Source organism: Microcaecilia unicolor, chromosome 10 (genome assembly GCF_901765095.1).
Source record: "Microcaecilia unicolor chromosome 10, aMicUni1.1, whole genome shotgun sequence".
Lineage (NCBI taxonomy): Eukaryota > Metazoa > Chordata > Amphibia > Gymnophiona > Siphonopidae > Microcaecilia > Microcaecilia unicolor.
Genome location: NC_044040.1, coordinates 143783757 through 143807830, shown reverse-complemented (window position 1 = coordinate 143807830; position 24074 = coordinate 143783757). Strand labels below are relative to the sequence as shown.

The window sequence follows — 24074 nt, the reverse complement described above, 5'->3', positions numbered from 1 at the left end:
TTACAAATCCAGATAATTCTCTTTATTCAAGCACTCCTTGGGTTCCTTTTTCAAGCTGCCATTCTTCCATAGCCAGTCATATAGCTGTGAAAGAAGAGTTAAGGGCAGGCGACAGGCCACAGCGTAGCTCTCATGGTTACAAATCCAGATAATTCTCTTTATTCAAGTTGCAGGTTTGAAATTACTGCAGGCAATAGAGAGGGGAAGAGGAGGGGAGTAAGCAGTTTGGGTAATTGAAAGACAAATGAGGATAATTTGAGCAGTTCAGGTAATTGAAAGACAAAGGAGGATAACTGACCTTAAGCACTCCTTGGAATGCCGCTAAGAGCAATGCTAATACAGTACTATTTTTAGATCTCCACAAAACTTGATAATTATCCTTAGATATCTTTATTCGGTTAAAAATGTTGCTTTAATATACTGTTTAGCTCTTTTTCTAAATTCACTTAAACAGCTTTATTTAAGTCAGAAATATTGATTTTCTTGGTTAAGAGTTCATGGCATGCAAATTTGTAGAGTTTCAGAGTATAGCAAAAGACAGTTTGTCTTTGGCAGCAGTTATCAATGGTGCGTTAATTATGCAAATAGTGCTTGCTGAGGGTCTGAGTCCCTTTGAAATTATCAGCTTCCTAGGAAGAGGAGCTCTGTTGTTGCTTCAATAAAGACTTTTTATTTAGAATGAAATATGATGTCAGTCAGCTAATTCTACCTATATTTTGTACTTTTAAAACTTGAAACAAGGTAATTTTGTTTTTTGAAGTCCAGTATCTAATATTTAACAAGCACTTCTGTTCACTAGAGACATACATCAAATGGCTGTGTTTCACTCCTGTGAAATAGCTTGGAAGTTTTAAGGCCGAGGAAGCTTCAACAGGATATTAGAAATTTAGAGATAATATAAGTTATAGATATGAACTTTAACTCACAAGTTGTAGTGATGGTTTCAATTTGCAGTTTCTGATCCTGATGTCCTTTGTTCCAATTGATGCAGATCTCTGAAGGCTTTTTTAGTTTTAGATCCAGCTCATATCACAAGCAAAGAGAAAGGGTGCTTGCTTGAAAAATGGAAGGAGGCAAAAAGTTGCATTTGTCTAAACTAAACAAATGAAATTAACTAAGTGAAGGAAGGGAAACTCTAAATAAAAATAGCACTCAGGACTGGCTCCCCGATGTAGACAGAGCAAAAGTATGTAAAGTTTGAGCAGTAAATAAGCAAATAGTGTATTTGATCTGGATTGTAGGAGCTCGATGTGAACACATCCTCTGCCTGTCAGATCATTTGCCAAATCAGGTCCTGAATGGTAGGATGCATCAGGAAGGCCTTAGAAGGACCTCTAAGACCCCTCATGATCAAGGGAGATGGAACTCCTGATGCCAAAGCAGAAGGCTCCTCAATGGAAAGCACCGCCAGTGCCTCAGAAATAAGAGTTCTGAGCTCCTCTTTATGAAAACCTCAAAACTTTCAGGTCATCCCCCTCCTCAGGAGGGAGTTGGCCCTCCTCTAACAGCTTATTCAACAATGGCTCCTCTGGATAGACTGAAGTCACAATAGATAAGGAGGGAGAAGCAGAGCGCCTTATCTGCCCACTCTTGGAAACTGAAGCACCCTAGAGCAATTCCGACTGTCCCTGCTTCCATCAATAGGCCTGGTGTAAGAGTAATAGAAACTCCAGAGAAACATGCTCTGTTGGGCTCTGAGGTTGTAAAATGGTGGCTGTACTCCACAGTATCTGAGGTTGTTCCTCACTGCCAGTCAGCCCTGACAAATTGGCACCTGTTCTCATACTCTCCTGCCTCAAATTGTGCACCGGCCCTGCCAGAGCGCCTGAAGAGTCAGGCACAGTCTGATGCTGCACCAAATCTGAAGATGTGCTGCTGCCAACTGTTTCTTCCGTGTTCCGCAGGACTTCCTGGCTTGCACGCACTGCAACACCGTGATTACAGCCGGCAGAAACACCACTTAACTGCCTCCGCGGGAGTTGCTATTCATCCTGACTGTCACAAGTGCAGTTCAACACGGTCCCAAGCGGTGATTCAGGATCCCTCTCCCTGCATCAAGTAGAACTTGTAGCCCTCCAAGTAGTTCTGAGTCAAACTTTAGTCAGACTTACCACTGCTCCTCCCCAAGCTCAGTCGCCACAAGACTTACCCCAGATGAGAGAGAATCAGGACTGATACGCTCTCCAGTAAACCTCTTTCCTTCTCTTTTTACTTTTAAGGTTGTTGCGCTGGGAAGGAGAGTTTCACAGGAAACAGGGGAGAGAGGTGAAGGGAGAGAAGAAGTCAATTTGTGGGGCACCAGAGACAGGGATCTGAAGACCTCCAGATATGACTCTGCAGACTCAAGCCACCTGCAAAGCTGAACAGCAGAATACTTACCTTTTAATTTATGAAGCATGACTTTGCTTCTTCAATTTCATAAACATTTGAAAGCATTTCTTTTTACCCAAGCTTTTTCTGCTGGTTAGTGATGAGTTTTTATTGTGCTGATATTTTACTGATTTGCACTTGTACTGTGCAAGAGTCCATTTGTTCTGTACAGTGTGTGTATATGTTGTTACTAATTTTTTATTTATTTTTAACTGTGTATTTAATGTTATGATCTGCAAAGAGTTGTAGTACTCGGTGAAATTGAAATGTTTTAAAATAAACTGGGGACTTGTTGACCAACTGGACCAGGAGCAAATCACTCAGAACCAGAAGCTGAAAAGTGTGTCTATCCACCTGCTGGAGATAGAAAAAGCTAAGGAGCTGGACTGAATGCCAAGAGAGGTATGTCTCAGCTCAATTTTCAGTTATCTCCACATGCTGGGTGATAGACAACTATCCCACAGGTTCTGGAATAGTGGGAAGCTATGTAATGGAAAACTTATTTAACCAGATTATTCTGGAAGGGGTGTTGGGGTGATCATGACTGATGAAGGTGGTGCTGAGGCGGGGGGAGGGGGGAACAGGCAAAGGGCCTAAAGGGTAATGGGGTTAAGGCATAAGATTGAAGGTTTGTCAAGAATGCCTAATATTCTTTTACTAGCCCTAGAACTAATATTGACTTTTTGGCCACTTCAGTTTCTTGCTAACATTTACTACAGGAAAATCTACCGTTGTACCTGAAGTTGCCCATTCTGTCCTCTCATCCTCCTCCTTGACTGACTTATCAGGTTCTTTGGCTTCTTCATTGTGACTGCCCTCTGAATCTGAATGCTCTTCCCCTTCTTCCGAAGGCCGAAAATCCAGTTCCTGCTCCTCAGGGATTGGCTCTTTTTGAACCTTCTGCAAAAAGAAAACCAACAATCTGTCAACAAAATTCTCCAGTTCTGGATTACCAGAGGACTACACAAGCTATAGGACAGGCCTAGAATCTGCAACGTCGCAACTACAACTACCTTCAGTTTTCTCAAAAACATGATTGTGGGCACTTACATCCCACTATCATACTCTTAGGAACACAAACTATGGGGTTAGAATATGTGAAAAAGCGTCCTTCTCCTGACTTCCCTTATTATTGCCTTGTAGCACACTGAATGGTTTCTAATGTAATACTGTATTAGACAAAGGGAAACAGAGAAAACACAGTTTTTAAAACATTATTTGAATTATTTAAGAAACAAAGTTATCCAACAGCCATATAACCCTATGTAACAACTGCCTCCTAAACTTAAATGATTGCACCACCTTTAGCAGAATTGCAACCAAATGCTTCGTATAATTTGATATCACGCTTTCATATTGCTACTGAAGAATCTTAGCCCACCCTTCCGTGCAAAACTGTTTTAAATCAGACACATTTGTAGGTTTTCATGCATGAACTACTCGTTTCCTGCTACAGCATCTCTACTGAGTCCTGTCAGAGAATCTCTACTAACTTTAACTAAGCTAGTCCACAACTTTTATTTTGTTTCTCCTCAGCCATTCATATATAGGAACACTATCTTGCTGTATAACTCAACTACATTTCAATTTCAACTCACAGACAGATGACCAGACATTCTCCTTAAGAATTTTTGGTACAGTGCAGAATTCATGGATCCTTCAATAGCTCATGAGGCAGCAGACCATCCCTATGCTATCACCATCATGTTTGACTGCTAGTATGATGTTCTTACTGTAGAATGTTGTATTTACTTTATGCCATACATAATGGGAACTTAGTCATCTCTATTTCTTCCTCATATGGAGGGCAAACTTAATCACTTTTTTTTTTCTAAATGCCCACAATGAACATGTATGAGATATTCATTTTCTTACCAGACTAGTCCAGAGCATGTACGAGTGCTGTGCATCTGTCTCCAGCAGATGATGGACTCCTGGGCCAATTTGAGAACTGGAACCCAGTTGAGTGATTAAGGGATGTTCCACTATCAGATTTCTGCTTCAAATTAAAAAAAATATATATATATTTGCCTGGAGCAGAGGGGACTTCTCCGAATTTCTTCCTCCCCTCCCCCTCCTTTTTCCATTTCTTCAACTATGGGCTTTTTTCTTTCTTTAAAAAGAAATATAACAAGAGAATTTGGAACAAGAGAAGAACCTTAACAGAAGCTCTATAGCCAGGGTAAACAGCTTTTCTGAATTAGAAATTCAAGGGGATTCATTCAGGAAGTTTGGGGGAGGGGAGGAAGAGGGGGAGGGGAAGTGGGTTCCCTCCTCCTTCTGTCAATTTCAGGGGAGATTGTGTGAACAGCTGTTATTTCTAGTTCAGAGGGATAGCCACTTTGAAAGTCTGCAATAAGCTGCAGCCCTGGGCTAGATTTTAGTTGCGACCAGTGCACCTAAGGAAATGCGTAGATTCTCTTAGTCGTGGAAGCACTAGAACATATCAAATGCCGCTCCTACTGTGAAGGCCAGCATACTGCGTGGGTGAGTGCACTTCTTGGCATAGGTATCCTCTGTGTTCCAGTTCATAGGGAGAATCCTGTGACTAACAAAAAAGCTATTTCGGGGCAGAACAGAGATGCTATATCAGATGCTGTTCAGCCTCACATTTCCCAAGCAGAAACCATGAGAAGATCAGCTATGTTACTTTGCTCCTCCTTCTCCTAAGCTGTAAGTATAGCTTCTCCGAGTGAGGGAGCTGGCCCTCAGAATGTGGAGTTTGGACAATGGGCTAGGTCCCTACAAACTGTGGAGGTCTCTGCAAATAATTTGGAAAATTCTGAAGATTCTGTTGAGACCTTTGGAACATTAATACCATTCTCGCAAGAAATTGTATTACTATTCTATAAAGCATTTCTTTTGAAGCATTTGCAGAGGGATTGGGGACCAGAAGCTCTCCCCTCTCCTAGTGAGGCAGTGGGGTCTTTAATACCAAACTTGAGATGCTTGGAAATGCTAGATGATTAGGCATCCAATTTGGTTATCTCAGCAACAGCCTCAGACCAAGGCGGGTCTCTAAGAACTACAGCTGGCTCTGTGGCACAGCAGCTGTAAGAGGGTGACAACCCTCTTGTAGTTCATCTTTTCCAGAGGAAGAGATTCCAGCTGTAATTTCCAGGAGCCTGGAAACCCTAAGAATTTCAGTGGACCCTGTCCAAGAAGCTCTTTCTGTAGGAGATCCCATTCCAGTAGGAACCAGAAAACCTTCCAAAGCTTTTCTAATACACCAATCTAATCAGACCCTTATTTCAGCAGAATGGGAAACTCCCAAGTTGGGTCATAGAATGGGTTCAGTCATAGCTAAACTTTATCCTTTGCTTCCCAAACAGACGAAATTGCCTAAAGTAGATGCCATGGTAATAGTGGTTACTAAAAAGACTATTCTAGTAGATGGAGAGACTGTTCTGGAGCATATTCAAGATCATAAGTTGGAGACTTGGCTTAGGCAAATTTTGATGTTTTGGCTCTTAGTCTCCAGGTAGCAGTGTACACTGCCTATGTTTCGAGGGTCTGCCTTTGGTTATCAAGCAGGGCCAAGTCCTCATTCAAGGGGACGAGGAATCCTCTTCCAAGACTTTGGTCCATCTGGAGATGAGTTTGGCTTATGTATCCTTTTATGATTTAATTAGAGCTTCTACAAGAAGCACTGGTGGTAGAGGTGTCTTCATGGCTCCATAATTGGTTTGCAGACACTTCTTCCAAAACCCATCTCAACAGGTTTCCTTTTAAAGGCAGGTTGCTCTTTGATCAGGATCTGGAGAAGCTAGTAAAAGATTTGGGAAATACCAAGCTACAAGCAAAGAGAATCAAGTCATCTTCAAGAACCAGGAGCTATCAAGGACCTCATGCCTCAGGTGCTTCCCTGCATCCCAATGATGACCTCTGGGTCCATTCCTTATTTGAACAAGCCAGAAGTAGTAGTTCCTATTTTTAGACGAATAGAGTGAATCACTTCTGACCAGCATGCCTCAAATGTTATAAAGCACAGTTACAAACTGGGATTTTCCCATTCTCTTGCAGATTTCAAGTGTCACCATGTTGTACTCCTGCCAAAGAACAGCCGTATGGGCAACCTTCAGAACCTCCTCAACCTTATAGCAGTGGTGGCAGTGGTACTGGTCCTGCACAATGATTGGGGTACAGTAATACATTCCATCTATTTCATTGTTCCCAGAAGGAAGGTATTTTTCATCCAATTTTACATCTCAACTACGTGAATCAGTCCTTGCAGATGACACTTCAGAATGAAAACCTTAAGCTCTGACTGTGGCTGTGAAAGCTTCTCATATCCTTGAACCTAAATAAGACTCATCTACATATTCCAATTTGTCCACCACATCAAAGATTCTTGAGGTTTGCAATTCTAAGGAAGCATTTTCAGTTTTGAGTGATGCCTTGTTGTTTGCAACAGCATCCAGAACATTTTCCAAGTTAACAGTTGTAGTAGCAACATTTCTTCACCAATGGAAAGTTCACTTCTATTTGGATGATTGTCTCATTCGAGCCAGTATAAAAGAGGGAAAAGAAGTAACAGCCAAAGTCTTACTAATGCTGCAATCCCTGCAAGAGAAATCTTATTCCCTCTCAGGATCTGGAGTATTTGGGAGCGAGATTTAACACGAGGTTATGGATGGTCTTTCTTCCGAAAGAATGTCTTAAAGCTACAGTCTGAGATCAGGTCCCATCTGAGTTAAACAGCTCCCTGAGCATGGGCCTGAATGCAAGTCCTACAGTCCATGGTGGCAGCCATAAACCTAGTCCCATGTGCTTAGAAAAGTGATGAGATGTTCTCTGACAACACAACAATGTAGCTTACATTAAACAGAGAGGCACCAAAAGGTGACTGTGGCACAGAAGGTAAACCTGTTGATAGCTAGGGCAGAACAGAATTTATTGGCTCTGTCAGCAGTGCATATTGCCTGTTACTTTCTTTCTTTTAGTCCTACCAGACCTGTCAACAGACCCTCCCAAAGATTATTTCAGTACTCTAAGCCTTATAGTTCTGCTGTTTGTGTTATATTTTCAATGTGTAAAGTTTTCCTCATGTTTTCAAACTTCAATGTTAATAGGTCAACAATAGAAAGTGAAAATGCCTAACCTTCATTGCTTTGTAATTCAAAATACTGAAAACCTAAGGCTGTATGGTGCCCTTTTAGGGCAGATCCCACATCTTTAGTCTCTGTCTACATCTGGACTAAACCAATAGGACTAAAGGAAAGAAAATTAACAGGTAAGGCTAATGTCTCCTTTGCATACACAGGCAAACCATGAAATGGAAAATTCTCATGTGCCTTCATTTTGGCCATCCAGAAGACCTGACTGGTTAGAAACATTTCCACAACTATGTTGGGAAACATGTACTGAAAGAAATGTAGTTCTGTGAAGATTGTAACAAAAGCTTACCACTAAGCCACAGAATTACTGGATTACTAAAGGAATACTCAGGTGGGCACAGTCAGAGCGAAGGTTATTTTAACTGTTGGAAATTCTCTCTCTTTTGGATATCAAAGATTGTTTATTTTTATTTTGCATTGTATTGAGGTATCATATTTATTTGTAAATCACCTTGACAGGGGGCAGTATATTAGATTTTATAAATAAATATGAGTATATTAATTTCTATCTAGTGCTATTACACCTTCCCTTAAATACTCAAGTACCCGGAAAAATAAACTATGGATAGAAAACCTCTTGTCCTACCTGCTCACTCCAGTCACTTTCTTTAAAGATTATAAAATTGGTCAGTCAGTCTGCTCTTGCTGCATGTCATCTAAATTTAAGAAAGCTGATTATATGACTATTGAAAACGATGACTGTGATGAACTCACTTTAGAAGGGAGGAAAGCCCCAGAGGAATCAAAAGTTCCCATCTCTTCCTCTGCATCTTCCAAGCACCATTCAGGAAGGATGTCTTTATCTTCCTCCAGACTGTTACTGCCTGACCTGACTCTCCGATATCCCCGCTCATCATCCCGTTCTCGGAAGTCAAAATCAAACCGTCTTCGCCGTTCTGCATGCTCCCGCCAACCTGGTGCACGAAGCCCATCTGATTAAAAAAGAAAAGAAATAAAAAAACAACAACACTATTACCTCAGCATAAAGACTATATCAATTTGACCATTAACTACAAAATCCTTACCAAGAAATACATCCTGAATGAATGCAGTACTCCAAGTGGGGTTTCATTATCACCTCCTCCCTTCTGCTGGGTATGCCTCTCTATGCAGCTTAGTATCCTTTCAACTTTAGCCACTACTTTCAGTATCAAAGGACCTCATGGTGGTGAAACAAATCACCCCAAGGTTCCTTTCCAGGTCCAAGCACATCAGCCTCTCCCCTCCTACTGTATATAGCTCCTTTGGATTTCTGTATTCAAATGCATCACTCCGCACTTAAATGCATTAAAGCGTTATCTGCCAAGCTTTAACCCATGCTTCTAAGTTCTGCAGATCATTTCTCTTGTTGTCTGCTCCCTCCAAGATATCCAAGTATGTTGCAAATCTTTGTGTCATCTACCATAGGAATCTGTCTCTGCTGCTGAACAGTACCCCACAACATAATGCTGCCACCCATCATACTTTACCGTAGGGATGGTGGGTGACGTGTAGTGCTGGTTTTATGCCATACATATTGCTTAGCATTGAAACCCCAAAGTTTCACGCTGGTCTCATCAGGCCATAAATCTTTCTCTCAGCTGCATGTAGTGCCCCTTAAGAGCTAAAAGTTTCTTTGCAAACACTACGTGGCACATCAGATGGCTTCCTTCTTGAAACTGAAATTGTTGAACAGTCAACATGTTTCCTGGTCTTAGCCAGAGACCTCTAATTCTTTTAAAGTAATATTAGACCTCAAAGTGACTGTCCTCGACAGTTTACTTAGTTTATTTAAAAACCTGATATACTAGGCTTATAACAATAAGCACGATAGAGCGGTTCACATTCCAATAAAAAGGGCAAGGCTATCGAATTTGGCATGGTATCCTGAACAAGACAGCGTCTTAGTGGTGCCAAACTATTTTCACTTTACTATAATTGAACTGACAATGCCATAGGAGCTATTCAAGTACATTTAACTTTTCTTATATCCTTCCCTCTGTCTGTACCTTTGAATAAGTTTATTCCAGAGTTCATTCAGCAGAAGGGAGTTTTATTGCATAGTTCTAATCACATTTCATTACTTTCTAAGAAGCAACACTAAATAAATCACACAATATACCATATAATCTTAAGGCTCATATATTAATCTAATACCTCAAGTACCTTAACAAGTTTTAATTAAAAAAACTCAATACTAAGAAGAAGACAGCAGTCCTGCAACGAGAGGGGTGTTATCAAGTTTTTTGCATTGAGTGTCACATGTATGATTATCTCTCAGTTGGTGAGAGGATGTATATGTGTGCTCAATGCAAAGAGCGCCTAGCTCTCAGAGAACAAGTTTGTTCTCTTGAGGCTAGACTTGGAGGAGCTGAGGGAGCTAGAGAGATAGATAGAGGAGACCCACAGGGATGTTGTACAGAAGTCCCACCTCCAGTCTGGCAGCTCTTGTGCTGCCTTGGAGGAGGGAGGTCTCCTAAAAGAAAAGCATCACCATGGGGAAGTAGGAATAAATCCTATAGCCAGGACCTGCCCACCAGAGAATGCAATATCCTCTCGCATCAAGGATGTATCTCCAGGAGCTTCTGCCCAGGATGAAAGGATTAGGACAGCTGTTCTAGTTGGTGATTCGATCATTAAGCATGTAGATAGCTCGGTGGCTGGTGGATGTGAGGATCACCTGGTCACTCACCTGCCAGGTGCAAAGGAGGCAGACCTCACGCATCACCTAAATAAGATTTTAGACAGTGTTAGGGAGGAGCCTGCTGACATGGTACATTTGGGTACCAGTGACATAGGAAAATGTGGGAAGGAGGTTCTGGAAGCCAAATTTAGGCTCTAAGGTAGAAAGCTGAAATCCAGATCCTCCAGGTTAGCATTTTCCATGCACAGGACTCAGAGGCAGGAAGAGCTCTGAAGTCTTAATGCATGGTTGAGAAGATGGTATAGGGATGAGGTTTTGTTAAGAACTACTGCTACTACTAATCATTTCTATAGCGCTACATGGTGTAGTACGTAGCGCTGTACATATCATATGCAGGTATTTTATCTGTTCTTAATGGGCTCACAATCTAAGTTTTATGTACCTTGAGCAGTGGAGGGCTAAGTAACTTGCCCAGGGTCACAAGGAACTGGGCAATATTCTGGGAAAGGGGGAGCCTGTTCTGAAAGGTTGAACTCAACCTTAGCTGGGATGGAACCAGGCTGCTGGTACTAACATTTAAAAAGGAGATAGAGCAGCTTTTAAAATAAAATGGGGAAGGGGGGAGGCACCCAGGAGTGAATGGTTCGGTATGGAATATCCTTGAAGGACACTATTGAAACAAGATCTTTAGGGAATCCCAATACAGAGGTTTCAATAATGGTCATTCAGGTCTGCACATTAAATCAACTTCTTGTTTCCCAGTTACCATGTTCTTATGAACAAACAAATTAGAAATTCTATATTCTCCCTGTTTATAGAATGCCCTTCCACCTTCTTTGAGATTGGAAACCTCATTAATAAAATTCAAGACAGATGTGAAAAACACATCTATTTAAAGATGCATATGATTAATTTTCACTGTTTTTTTTTCCTCTTCTGGAGAGCTCCAGATTGTATAAGCCTCCCCTTCCGCCTTGTTCTGTCCCTCCCGCTGCACTGTCACAAATGAATTTCTCCCCCTTTCCATAGGTGGTCCAATCCTGTCATTGTTTTTGCAACAAGGTTTTTTGTTCTCTGTTTATTATTTATGTAATAGACTGTAAGTTGCCTTGAAGGCTCTCAAAGGGTGGGGGCAGTAAATAAAATAAATTTGGAAACCTTGAAAGAAAGCCAAGAATAGCCTTAATAAGAGAACAGAGTAAAAGGATGTAAATTATCAACAACAACTTCTAAGCAGTTTGCAGATGCAAGGAAAATAGACAATTTGAAGTGCCTATATACAAATGCTGGAAGCCTAAAAAATAAGATGGGAGATTGAGAGTATATAGCACTAAATGAAGAGGTAGATATAATAAACATCTGGAGGACAATCAATGGGACACAAGCTCATTTTCGAAAGAGAAGGGCGTCCAAAAAGCGACACAAAAGGCACATGGGTGTCCCCGTGAAAGAAGGTCGCCCAAATCCAATAATCGAAACAGTGCCGTACGGCGTCCTCAGCGCAAGGACGCCCATCTATGGTCGTCCCCACAGGGGGCGTGTTCTGGGCGGTGTTACGAGATGGGCGCCCCAGCATATAATGGCTAGCGAAGTGGTTTTGCATGGGTGAAAACATGGGCGTCCTTAGTTAGACCTGAAATAAAAGCGACCAGGGTAAGGGGGAAGTCATCTTTAGACCCATTAGCGATTTTGTGCAGTTGGAGAGTGGCGAGAGCGTTGTTGGGAGAGAAAGCTGAGAGTTTGTTGAGTACCTGTTACTTTTGTCTGTGTGCCATAGTCGGAACGTTTTCACCCTCACCTGCCTCATTTGTGTTTTACCTTTTCAGCTTTCCCTACCCCTTCTAGCCCTTAAACCCACACACCACTACTCCTTCCTCTATCTCCCCATCCCCTCTCCATTCACTATCCCCAAGTTCATAATTCATTCCCTTACCTGTTTGTAGTCTGTTTGTCTCTTTGACCTGTGTACTGCTGCAGCGTGCTTGTGAAGACTGTCGTTTGCTGCTCGGAGAGTGAGTGGCTAGAGGGTATGGCAAGAGAGTTTGTAGTAGGTCAGAGAGTGTTTGCAGTGTGGCTCTGCTGTGTATGACCGCATTGTTTGTCAGTGGTGGGAGAGTGAGTGTCAGCTTCTGTTTGTTGCTGCTGTGTTTCACCAAGTTGGTAGGGAGAGGTGAGCACTGGTGGCAGTGCATTGTACCTGTAGTGTGGGGAAATGGAGGCACTAAACGTACAGGTGACTTACATGTTGGAGGAAAAGGGGAGGCACTGTAGAAGGTACTCACGCCCCAGAGGTTTCAGGCCCCGTAGCAGTTTCCTTGACCTCACTGACCTGCAGTGCCTCACTAGGTACCGCTTTGATAGGGCTGCCATTCAGCATCTTTGTGACCAGCTCAAACTCCTCTTGCAGCCCAGGACCCGTAGGAACAACCCCATCCTTGTGCACCTAAAGATCACTGCTTCTCTATCTTTTCTGGCCACTGGGAGTTTCCAGTCTGTCCTATCTGTGAACATGGGTCTCACCCAGGCTTCCATTTCTAACTGCCTCACCCAGTTCCGTGATGCCTTCCTTACTCACACCTCTGAGTACATCACCTTCCCCACCACCCCCCAGGTCCTGCAAAACAACATGGCTGACTTCTACGCCATAGCTCGCTTCCCCTCGGTCATAGGCGCCATTGACTGCACACATGTCACACTCAGACCCCCCCCCCCCCCCCCCACCCCCCCCCACCGGGCACGAGAGGCCACTTATAGGAACAGGAAAGCATTCCACTCACTCAATATGCAAGTTGTGTGTGTCACCCAGGGGGAGATTCTAGACGTGTGTGCCCGATACCCAGGTTCCACCCATGACGCCTATATATTGCAGCACTCAGGAATCTTCCGCAGGTTTGAGCAAGGGGAAATCACCGGCGGATGGCTCCTAAGTGCAGCATGGATCTGCCCAAACTATACCTCCTCCACCGGGCAACCCTCAGCACTGTCTCCCTCCAGCTCACTCCACAGCCCACTATTCCCCCCCCCCCCCCCCCCCCACCTCCACAAGGTACCCACTCCAAACAATACACACTCATCTTTCTCATCCTGCTTCACCCCAAAGGTGACAGAGGCTACCCACAGCGGAGTTGGCTCATGACCTCAATAGTGCACCCGCAAACAGGATCAGAGGAGAACTACAACAGTAGACATCGGACCACCCGTGGCATCATCGAGCACACCTTCGGTCAACTTAAAAACAGGTTCCGATGTCTGGACCATTCTGGAGGGGAGCTCCTGTACAGCCCCCAAAAGGTGGCAAAGAAATTCCTGGCCTGCTGCATGCTACATAATTTGGCGATGCGCAGAGGACAGGCCCTCCCAGAAAAGCCACAGCAGCAAGCCCCAGATGAACAGGATGAGGAGCCCCCTCCACCTCCCGCCCACAGAACAGAGTGCACACCAGCTGGGGGTCAGAGCCAGGCAAAGACTGATCAAGACAAGTTTTGTATGAGAGTGGAGGAGTAGCCTAGTAGTTAGTGCAGCGGACTTTGGTTCTGGGGAACTGGGTTCGATTCCCACTGCAGCTCCTTGTGACTCTGGGCAAGTCACTTAACCCTCCATTGCCTCAGGTACCAAAACTTAGATTGTGAGTCCTCTAGGGAAAGTACCTGCATATAATGTGTACAGCACTGCGTATATCTAGTAGCGCTATAGAAATGATAATTAGTAGTAGTAGTGTAAGTTGACATTTATTTCTATCACATAGTATTTACACACCACCACCCACCATCACCCGCATATTCCCCTCCCTCCAACCCTAACCCTCCACCCCCCCCCCCCCCCCAGCATGTCCATCACTTCCCCGCCCCCTCCCCTGGCCCATTCCCTTCCCCTCCTACCCCTCCCACTGTGTTCCTTTGTAGCTGGTGCTGCAGGGAAACTCTGTTCAGAGTCCTCTGATGAGCTCCCACTCTCCTCCTCTGTGTCCACAAGGCAGCCTGCTGCCTCGGCTGCCCTGTGGAAGTCCGGCCACCTTGCGCTCTGTGGCTTCCCCTACAACCTGGGCACAGGACCCAGAAGGGGAGCTGGTGTGGTGGCTGCTGGACCAGTGGCTGGAGAGGCTGAGGATCTCAAGCTCCTCTTCTTAGAGGATGGTTGCTGTGCAGTGGTGGAAGTAGACGCCAGTTGTTGCTACATCAGGGCTGTACTAGGTGGCTTCAGGTCACGGCGTAGGCCCTCAGTGCTGTGCTCCAGCTGTTGGAGCTGCTATACCACTTCATGTTGGGCCTGTACCGCTTCCCATTGCACCTGGAGCGCCTCCCATTTCAGCTCCAATTTCTGGCGCCGGTAGGTTTCCATGTGCACATTCTGGCCCAGCAATTGTGTGGCGAGGCGCAGTAGCTGCCTCCTCTGGCTGGATGGCCTCTGCTGAGGAGGTGCCCACCCTTCTGCATCTTCTTCTTCAGTGCCACCATCGGCAAAAGCTGCAGGTGGTGGAGGGAGAGCCTCTGCTGCGGGGTGGTGGAGGGGAGAGCCGGTGGCACTTGCTGCTGGATTCTGTGGTTCCACCCCATGGTCCTGTGTGCTTTCTTGTGTAGGCCCACTGGTTTGCTGCTCTATGTGCTGGGGCTGGTGGCCACTAGGGCCAGCTTCTTCCTGACAGGCTGTCATCACCTGCATAGCAAGTGGTGGAAGGAGAGCCGTCGGCGCTGCTGCTGGATCTTGTGGTTCCACCCCATGGTCCTGTATGCTTTCTTGTGCAGGCCCACTGGTTTGCTGCTCTATGTGCTGGGGCTGGTGGCCACTAGGGCCAGCTTCTTCCTGACAGGCTGTCATCACCTGCATAGCAAAAGGGACGGAAGTGTACTGGTCAAAATAACCCACTTTTGTTTTTCAGCATTCATATACATAGCCCCACATGCAAAGACCCAGCAAAGAGATGGTGAGGAATGGGATTGGCAGGCAAACCACAGATGTCATTGTACATGGTACAGAACTGGAGACGAGGAGCACAGTGTACTACTACTACTACTACTTAACATTTCTAAAGCGCTACTAGGGTTACGCAGCGCTGTACAATTTAACATAAAAGGACAGGCCCTGCTCAAAGAGCTTACAATCTAAAGGACAAGTGAGTAGACGATACGATGGGGGCAATCAATTTGGGGCAGTCCGGATATCCTGAAGGTAAGAGTTAGGTGCCGAAGGCAGCATTGAAGAGGTGGGCTTTAAGCAGAGACTTGAAGATGGGCAGGGAGGGGGCTTGACGTAGGGGCTCAGGAAGGTTGTTCCAGGCATAGGGTGAGGTGAGGCAGATGGGCGGAGCCTGGAGTTGGCAGTGGTGGAGAAGGGGTACTGAGAGGAGGGATTTGTCCTGTGAACATAAGGTTTCGGGTGGGAACATAAGGGGAGATGAGGGTAGAGAGGTAGTGAGGGGCAGCAGATTGAGTACATTTGTAGGTAAGAAGGAGGAGCTTGAACTGAATGCGGTATCGGATTGGAAGCCAGTGAAGTGACCTGAGAAGAGGGGTGATATGAGTATATCGGTTCTGGCGGAATATAAGACGTGCAGCAGAGTTCTGAACAGATTGAAGGGGGGATAGATGGCTAAGTGGGAGTCCGGTGAGGAGTAAGTTGCAGTAGTCAAGTCGGGAGGTAATGAGAGCGTGGACGAGAGTTCGGGTGGTGTGTTCAGCGAGGAAAGGGCGAATTTTGCTGATGTTGAAGAGGAAGAAGCGACAGGTCTTGGCTATCTGCTGGATGTGTGCTGAGAAGGAGAGGGAGGAGTCGAAGATGACTCCGAGGTTGCAGGCAGATGAGACGGGGAGGATGAGGGTGTTATCCACTGAGATAGAAAGTGGAGGAAGAGGAGAAGTGGGTTTTGGTGGAAAGACGACGAGCTCAGTCTTGGACATGTTCAGTTTCAGGTGGCAGTTGGACATCCATGTAGCAATGTCGGTTAAGCAGGCCGATACCTTTGCCTGGGTCTCCACGGTGATGTCTGGTGTGGAGAGATACAGCTGGGTGTCGTCCGCATAGAGATGATACTGGAAGCCATGAGATGAGATGAGGGAGCCCAGGGAAGAGGTGTAGATTGAGAAGAGAAGAGGTCCAAGGACAGATCCCTGGGGAACACCAACAGATAACGGGATGGGGGTGGAGGAGGATCCATGGGAGTGAACTCTGAAGGTGCGGTGGGAAAGATAGGAGGAGAACCAGGAGAGGACAGAGCCCTGGAACCCGAATGAGGACAGTGTGGCAAGGAGTAGATCTGATTGACAGTGTCAAAAGCGGCGGATAGATCGAGGAGGATGAGGATGGAGTAGTGGCCTCTGGATTTGGCAAGGAACAGGTCATTACAGACTTTAGAGAGTGCTGTTTCTGTCGAGTGTAGAGGGAGAAAACCGGATTGAAGTGGATCGAGGATGGCATGAGGAGAGAAAATCAAGGCAGCGGAGAGAAAGGGTAGGAGGGAAATGGTGCGGTAGTTGGAGGGACAGGTAGGGTCAAGTGATGGTGTTTTGAGGAGAGGTGTGACTACAGAGACTGATGTGGAAGAGAGCCACACAGGCAGGTGAGTAGACATAGAACTGTGGAAGGAGTGCAGAAGACACCGTGGCTATAGCACAGAGGTGAAGGAAGGAGATATGCAGAGTTTGGTGATGGGGAAAAGAGGAGGGAGTGGGGAAGGCCCCCAAAGCTGTGAACAGTGGTAACCTACACACACATATTGCTGGAAACTCACCACACTCCCCCCCCCCCCCCCCCCCCCCCCCCCCCCCCCCCCCCCCCCCCCCCCACCCCGGCTACTCCCTGTGTCATGGTCTGTAATGAATAGTGATTTGTATTGCAAGTGGTGTTCTCATCCTTTCCCTTACTGAGGAGCACCACACTGTCCCCCATTTGTGTAAAACAGAGTGTAGTGCAGCACAACAGATACCCCAGCTTCCTAATGGTCAACCTACCCGAGCCCCCAGGCTGTGCTGTGTCAAGGGACCCAATGCCGTGGATCCCCTCCTGGGGCAAGAGCCCATGAATGACACGCTCGATAGGGGTTAAGTGGTGTCATCGGCGGGGGGGTTAGCACCAGCCTTCCTCCTGACATCATGCCTCAGCTGGCGCCACTTCCGTTTGCAGTCTTCCACATCCTGGCCACAGTGGAAGACCGCGTTGACCCGGTCCCTTACTGCCTCCCATTCTCTCTGCTTCGTTGTAGCAGCCAGCCTCTGGCTCGTGGGAGCAAAGAGATGCATGTGCCTCCTCTGGATATCCTGAACCAGCAGCTCAATTTCAGGGTCGCTGAAATTACCCTTGCGGGTGGGTGGTTGCTTTGGTGCCATTGTACCAATGCGATGCAAAGAATCAAAAATACAGAGAAGGGCACTTAAATACTCTCCCATGGATGCCCATGTAAGAATGTGATGGGTGTCCCTGAGATGGCCATCCTAAAATTGTTATTATTTCTTTATTGTTATATTATTATACAGCTCAAAACAATATAATATTGAAAACTGAAATGTTACAGTAATCAAAAAACTTTTAACAAAGTCGAAATATATCATAATCCTTTTCATCCTAATTTATTATGAAACTAGGAAAATAGGCCCGTTTCTGAGAGAAATGAAACGGGTGCTAGCAAGGTTCTTGTCTGTCCCATACCCTCGCTCTGCAGCCACGCGGCGATTGTCATCTGTCCCCTGCCCCCCGCTCCAGCCACCCAGCGATTCTGCAGTGTCCCCCCAACCCGTAGCCATGAAGCGATTCTCTTCCGTCCCCTGCAGGCACACAGCGATTCTCCCTTAGAGTTGCAGGGTTCTCTCCCCTGCCCCCCCCTCTCCAGGCACCCAGCAATTGTCCTCTGTCCCCCCCTCTCCAGGCACCCAGTGATTGTTGTCAGAGAGAATTAGGTGGAAGCAGACCAGAAATTGAAGATGAGAAGAGTTTTGAAAGGTTCTTATACTATGCACTCTTTGCCTCACCAGCTAAATGCACCCAGTGGGGAAGGCAATGAAATTTCCACTGAAAACATGCTGCTTAGTTGCTGCACAGCAGGTGTCAGCCATTCACATTAGAGTAGGAGGTGAAAAGTAGCCTTGTAGGCTGTAGAAGGATTACATATAGGAGGAATTGTAAGGCCTTCTTCTGCCTCCAGCAGAGAAGCACTGTTAGTCTCTCGCTGTTCAGCATAAACAAAACTCCTATTAGCAGTGCATCCAGCGGAAAATCAGCTGCTAGCTGCAGCCAAGGAACAGAGATAAAATAAAAAACACAGCGCGATAAGGCAAAGCGGCAAACTTTAACGTTGAGGCTAGCTCCCTCCCTCCTTTCCTGTGACGTTCAGGCTGGCTGGCTGGCTCCCTCCCTCCTACGTTCAGGATGTCTGCCTGCCTCCCTCCCACGTTCGTTCGTGCATGTAATGTATGGGTCCTGTCGTTTGGTTGCCTAGCATTGTTGGTGCTGTTTGATTGGTCCTCCGTGACTCTGCCCTCGACATCATGACATTTGACCAGAGGGCGGGGAAGACAGTCATGCAACTGCGATCTACACCATGACGGAAGTTGGAGATGGAAAATGTTGCTTCATTAGAACGTTGGGGTTGTGAATTATTTCCGGAAGGGGCGTGGCTGAGGGCCTGTGTAGGAGTGAGGGTGAGTGGTGGTGACAGCCTAGGAGAGTGAGTGGTCCTGACAGCCTACCCTAGGTACAGTAGATTCAGTGCTTCAGTGAACGTTGGAGGTGAGAATTATTTATATAGATATCGATCCAAAAAAGGAAAAAATATATATATTTAAATAAATTTAAATCAAGTTGGGAGTGCTGCTGACCCATTATCTTCCTCCTTATCTTATACAGTGTTTCGTTCTGTTACTGGACTATCACATTTACATTCTCTACCTCTTTAGAAATCAGGATATCTTCTTAACTGTTTAGGTTCAAAGAATTGATAATTTTTTGATTGATATAGTATTCGACATATACATGGAAATTTGAGCACAAAATTGGCTCCTAAGCTCAAAGTCCTTTGACACAATCCTAAAAAGGCTTTGCGTCTTTTCTGAGTTTCTCTAGCGAGATCTGGATATATTCTAATCTTTGATCCTAAAAACAGTGAATCTAAATGGAGTGGAGGAGTGGCCTAGTGGTTAGGGTGGTGGACTTTGGTCCTGGGGAACTGAGGAACTGAGTTCAATTCCCACTTTAGGCACAGGCAGCTCCTTGTGACTCTGGGCAAGTCACTTAACTCTCCATTGCCGCATTGAGCCTGCCATGAGTGGGAAAGCGCGGGGTACAAATGTAACAAAATAAAAATAAATAAATGTCTAAAGAAAAGTCTCAAAACTGTGTTACGATCCATTTCTAAGGCAAAAGATACTAATACTGTAGTTCTTTGGATAATAACTTCCAATGAGGATTCAATAAAGGAAGTTAAGTTCATACCATCTCCCCTATGTGCTTGAGAAATTATATCCTTATCACTATTACTTTGAAAATGTATTACTCGCACAATAGGAGGTAGTAAGTCACTCGACATTTCCAGAACCTCAACCAAATATTTTTTTAACCATCTCCACAGGTGAAATTATTGGGGATCTAGGAAAATTAATAAAGAGTAAATTCAGTCTCCTGGATTGATTCTCTAAGTATTCCATTCTTCTTAAAGTATAGTTTTTTTCTTTGATGGCAAATTGATTTAGAGTCTCAAGTTTCTTTAAATTTTCTCCAATTTGTTTCACCTCAGAGACGTGTTTATTACTTATTGTCTCCTGAGTTAACACTGTTTTGGTTAGAACCTTAATTTCTTTAGAATTTTGAACTGTTAGTGTCTGTAAAGAAGTATGTAAATTGAAAGTCAAGTCCCAGAGTGACTCCAATGTCACTACGGCTGGTCTATTAATTAACCCCGGAAACAGCACAGGAGTAGGTGTATCAAGGATTACTTTCAATTCAGACAGTACTTTTGGGAAAGTTTCCAAAGTTTGTAATCCTACCCGTTCTTCCTCCTTACTCTCCGGCATGGAAGGACTCCCTCGTTGTAAATTCTGACCCTCTTCTGGAGGCAGAGTAACAGATTCCACTTCCGTGCCTGCTCCTGGCTGCGGGGGAGCCGGATGTTCAACAGGGCTTACGGAGACCCCGTCTACACTGTTGGCCATTACAGAAGTATCAGCTCCGACAACGGGGGAAGACTGTCTGGGTCCAGAGGCAATCCCAAAGCGCTCCAGCGTCGCTTGCTTCGGAAGGTGAGTTCCAGCAGGGGTTGAGGGATTTTCCCTTACTTTCTCTCTTCTTTTGCCCATCTTTCGAGGGGTTCAGAATTTCCCTCGGCAGCAAAACGGAGAGCTATTGAGAGTATCTGATGCTGCTACTCACTAAGACGCCATCTTGGATCTCCTAATTTTGATTATCGTCAAAATCCCTAAATATTCCCAGCTGCTCTGGCGATTTGGGCATCCTCATTTTGATTATGGCTGGGGAACTATGGGCGTCCCCAGCTGCTCTTGTGTTTTAGGCGTCCTCATTTCAATTATGGGTGATAATGATAAACGTCCCCAGCTGTTATTCTCATTTGGAAGCTTGCATTCCCTTTTTTTTTTTTTTTTTTGGGGGGGGGGGGGGGGGGGTTGCCAATTCTTTAAAGATAACTAGTGTGTGGGCTTTGTACCTTTCTTTTCCAAAAGTTTCAGACTGGGTGTTAGCTGGTAGCTTAGTATATACTCTCCATTCTCTACCCTCCAGGAGCTGCTTGCTGTGTGTGATATGCACCCTCACTGCCCCCCCATTCTCTCTCTCTTTTGTTGAAGCTGGCAGCCTCTGGTCCCTTGGAGCCAACAGATTCTTGCACCACAAGTTCAAGGTAAGCTCATACCTCTCAGCCACCTCTTCCCTTTCTGCTATGTAGGTGCTAAACAAACACTTCTTGAATCTTGCAGGACAGCTGGTCAAGAGGATTGCAATAGACAGCAGTGGACTGTAATACACTGAGAGCCATGATTGTTTCTACCCAATTCATTGTACAGATGTCTTATTTTCTATTGGACACACTCAGTTGTAGTTGCCTATGGGGTGGGGAAGGGGAAGAGGCCCTGAGAACGGATGTGTGCATCCCTCATGGTCAAGGGCGCCCCATTCTCTGTATGTTCCCTGCATTCAAAACTTACCTCTATTTTCACCAGGTTCACAGGTATCCACAGCTGGTAGTTTTTCTACCGCTTTGCACCTTATGTGTCCCCCCACTAGGTTCCATCCTTCTTTATGTGGTGAACCCCAGTCCCCTTTTATGAAGTGCCCACCCATTCTCAAGGTTGCTGGGGGTGGGAGCATATATGCACTGAATGTCTTTTCCACATTATTCAACACAGTCCTACAATCCTCCATAGTTATGGAACAACAACATTTCTAAATTCTATCCTGCAAACTATTTTCAAGGTGGCCACAAGTGCGTGCCTACCATGGCCTTGAGCCCTTAAGTCATGGTGAGGGAGAGGGGTTCTGGTTACAGTTCCTATTCTAAATTACCTGCAGGTGGCTACAGCTCAGTGCCAATACAATTCCCCTAGCCTGTGCCCTTCTATACCTGATGTATTATATTGCAATTGTGATGAAGTAAACATCCATCTTTTACCATTGTTTTCCCTTTTCTCCTCAGCACTATATACCATTGCTGATACATTCAATGTGAAAAGATGACCCAGCTGTTTCTAGTTCCTTCCTCGCCCTCACCAATGTGGTTTGGTTGTGGGTAAGGGTGTCTGGTGATGAGAGAGCAAACATCGTCTATGAACTACCTATGGTTATCTGCAAGTTTCTACTTAGCAGATCACTAGCGCTAGACAACATACCTATTATTTACACAACTCTGTGCTGTGGGGCTCTATGGTATGGGGGGGAGAGGCTGGATGGGCATTTCTGTTCAACAGAAATGCCCACCCAGCCTCCCCCACCCCCATTTACCATACAGCCATGCAGTTTGGAAGGAACAGGTGGCCTTCTGTATGGCCACACATATGACACATATGTACCAAAGTTTCTCTGTCACAGTTCACCTGTCATGCAAACCAGCTTGCTGCCTCCTCTCACATCAACCCCAACATTTGATAATACCACATATGTAGTGCACAAAGTAGAGAGACAGACCCTGGTTGGTGAAAAAGTTTAGCACTGTAATATAATATTAAAAAATAAACTATTTACAATACATTTTTTGGTCCCATCAATGAGGCCTCTCCTGTCTCTCCATGACCCTTCTTAAAATGTCTATTATCAGCAGCAGGAGACAGCTGTGTGTTTCCTGCCGCTGCTGTACAGAGTGCCGCAGTGCTGCAACCACCAGCAGCAACTGGTTTACTACAGGAACCAGTTGCTGCAGGAGTTGCAGTGCTGCGGTACTGTTGTCCAGTGGTGCTGCTGGGGATGGTGGGTGCTTCTCCTCCTCCTCCCCCTCCAGAGGAGGCATATCTGCCCATTCACCACCCACAACCACCATTTGCTGTTCCTCCTTCTCAGCCACTGGTGATGGCACCGCCTCTTCCTCCTCATCGGCCACTGGTGATGGTACCGCCTTCTCCTCCTCCTGCTGCCACCCCGTGTATGTAAAAGGATTGTGCTTGAGATCAGCACATCCAACATGGTTTGCATAGTGCAGGAGCTGGCTGGCCTGAGGCAGGGGATAGGGAAAGGTGTGGTGAGCCCTGGGCTATACCCATGGGGTGTGAGATGCACAAGATGACGTGACAGGAAACCCTGGAAGCTGGTCTGACACAGAGTATACAGGATATGTTGGCAGACCACACTCATTGGTCAGCAGCATGTTTGCATTATGATTTGTGACTATGGTTGGCTGACCAGTCTTTTGGTTTTTGGGGGGAGAGGGGGGGTGGGAAATCACATAACTTTAATATGAGGCAATGACATCTACTAAGAGTAGGACCTCAGGCAGGAATACCATGAAACAGTATCCACCCCAGAAAGGGGGATACAGAAGTGAGGCATGTCATCTCATTCATCTCAGAGGAGGTTAGTTGGAAGTTGCAGCCATGGGAGGGTAGCTGCAACCTCAGGCCTTGATCTGGGACAGAGGTGTTATGACTTACTAGTTGCCTATCAGCAACATGGAAACTGATACTGTACACAACATTTGCATTATTAAATAAATACATTTACAAATGAGTACTGGTGCCCTGTTTATAATACTTAAGTCGAGCCCTGAGGCGCCATCTCACTGCCCTTATCATTTCAGGGCTCTCCCACTTGATTCGCCAGGTACGGGAAATATAAAGAATATTAATGTGCAAAATACAGTAACAAAGACATGTTTCTTGCAGCACTGTCGAAGGATGTCCCTCTTACAGGCCCGCAGTATTTTGCACATTAATATTATTTATATTTCCCGTACCTGGATGTCCGCAACTACATGCACTGTACTTGCGGAACAACCAGATTCATCAGAGCAGTCCATAGTAATAAGGACTTCTTTCTCGTAAAACCGCCGAAGGAACATATGACAAATGTTGGCAAGTACAGTGAATGTTGGGGACGTCCTTTGGTGGTTCTGGAAGATGGTCGTCCTTTTTTACTATACTTTGGGCGTCCCTGATTTGGGCGTTTCGCACTGTGATAATGGAATGTCTAAGGACGTTCATACTATTTTTCGATTATACCTACCTGATTTTGGCCAACTTCACGAGGGAGTCCTAATTCATACTTGGATGACCTTTCAAAAATGCCTCTCTGTGTGTACAAATTATATCGCAATGATAAGAGTGGATCAAAGTGGAGGTGGGGGGATGCACTATATGTTAAAGAGGGAATTCAGTAAAACAAAATAAACATTCTACATGAAACGGATAACAGTTTGGAATCCGAATGGCTAGAACATAAGAATAGCCATACTGGGTCAGACTAATGGTCTATATAGCCTAGTATCCTGCTTCCAACAGTACCAATCCAGGTCACAAGTACCTGGCAGAAACCCATTTGGTAGCAAC

At 45.3% G+C, this 24074-nt stretch overlaps 1 protein-coding gene across 3 annotated transcripts in view; it reads right to left on the bottom strand.

Annotated features, from left to right (window-relative positions):
- The window catches only part of GIGYF2 (GRB10 interacting GYF protein 2), a 734963-nt gene that overhangs the window by 321235 nt on the left and 389654 nt on the right, over positions 1–24074 (bottom strand). For all 3 annotated transcript variants that reach the window (XM_030217174.1, XM_030217173.1, XM_030217175.1), the window contains 2 exons: positions 8202–8419; positions 3108–3270 (listed from right to left, as the gene is read on the bottom strand). In XM_030217174.1, the coding sequence (XP_030073034.1) occupies positions 3108–3270; positions 8202–8419 (381 nt within the window). The remainder of the gene's footprint in view (positions 1–3107; positions 3271–8201; positions 8420–24074) is intronic.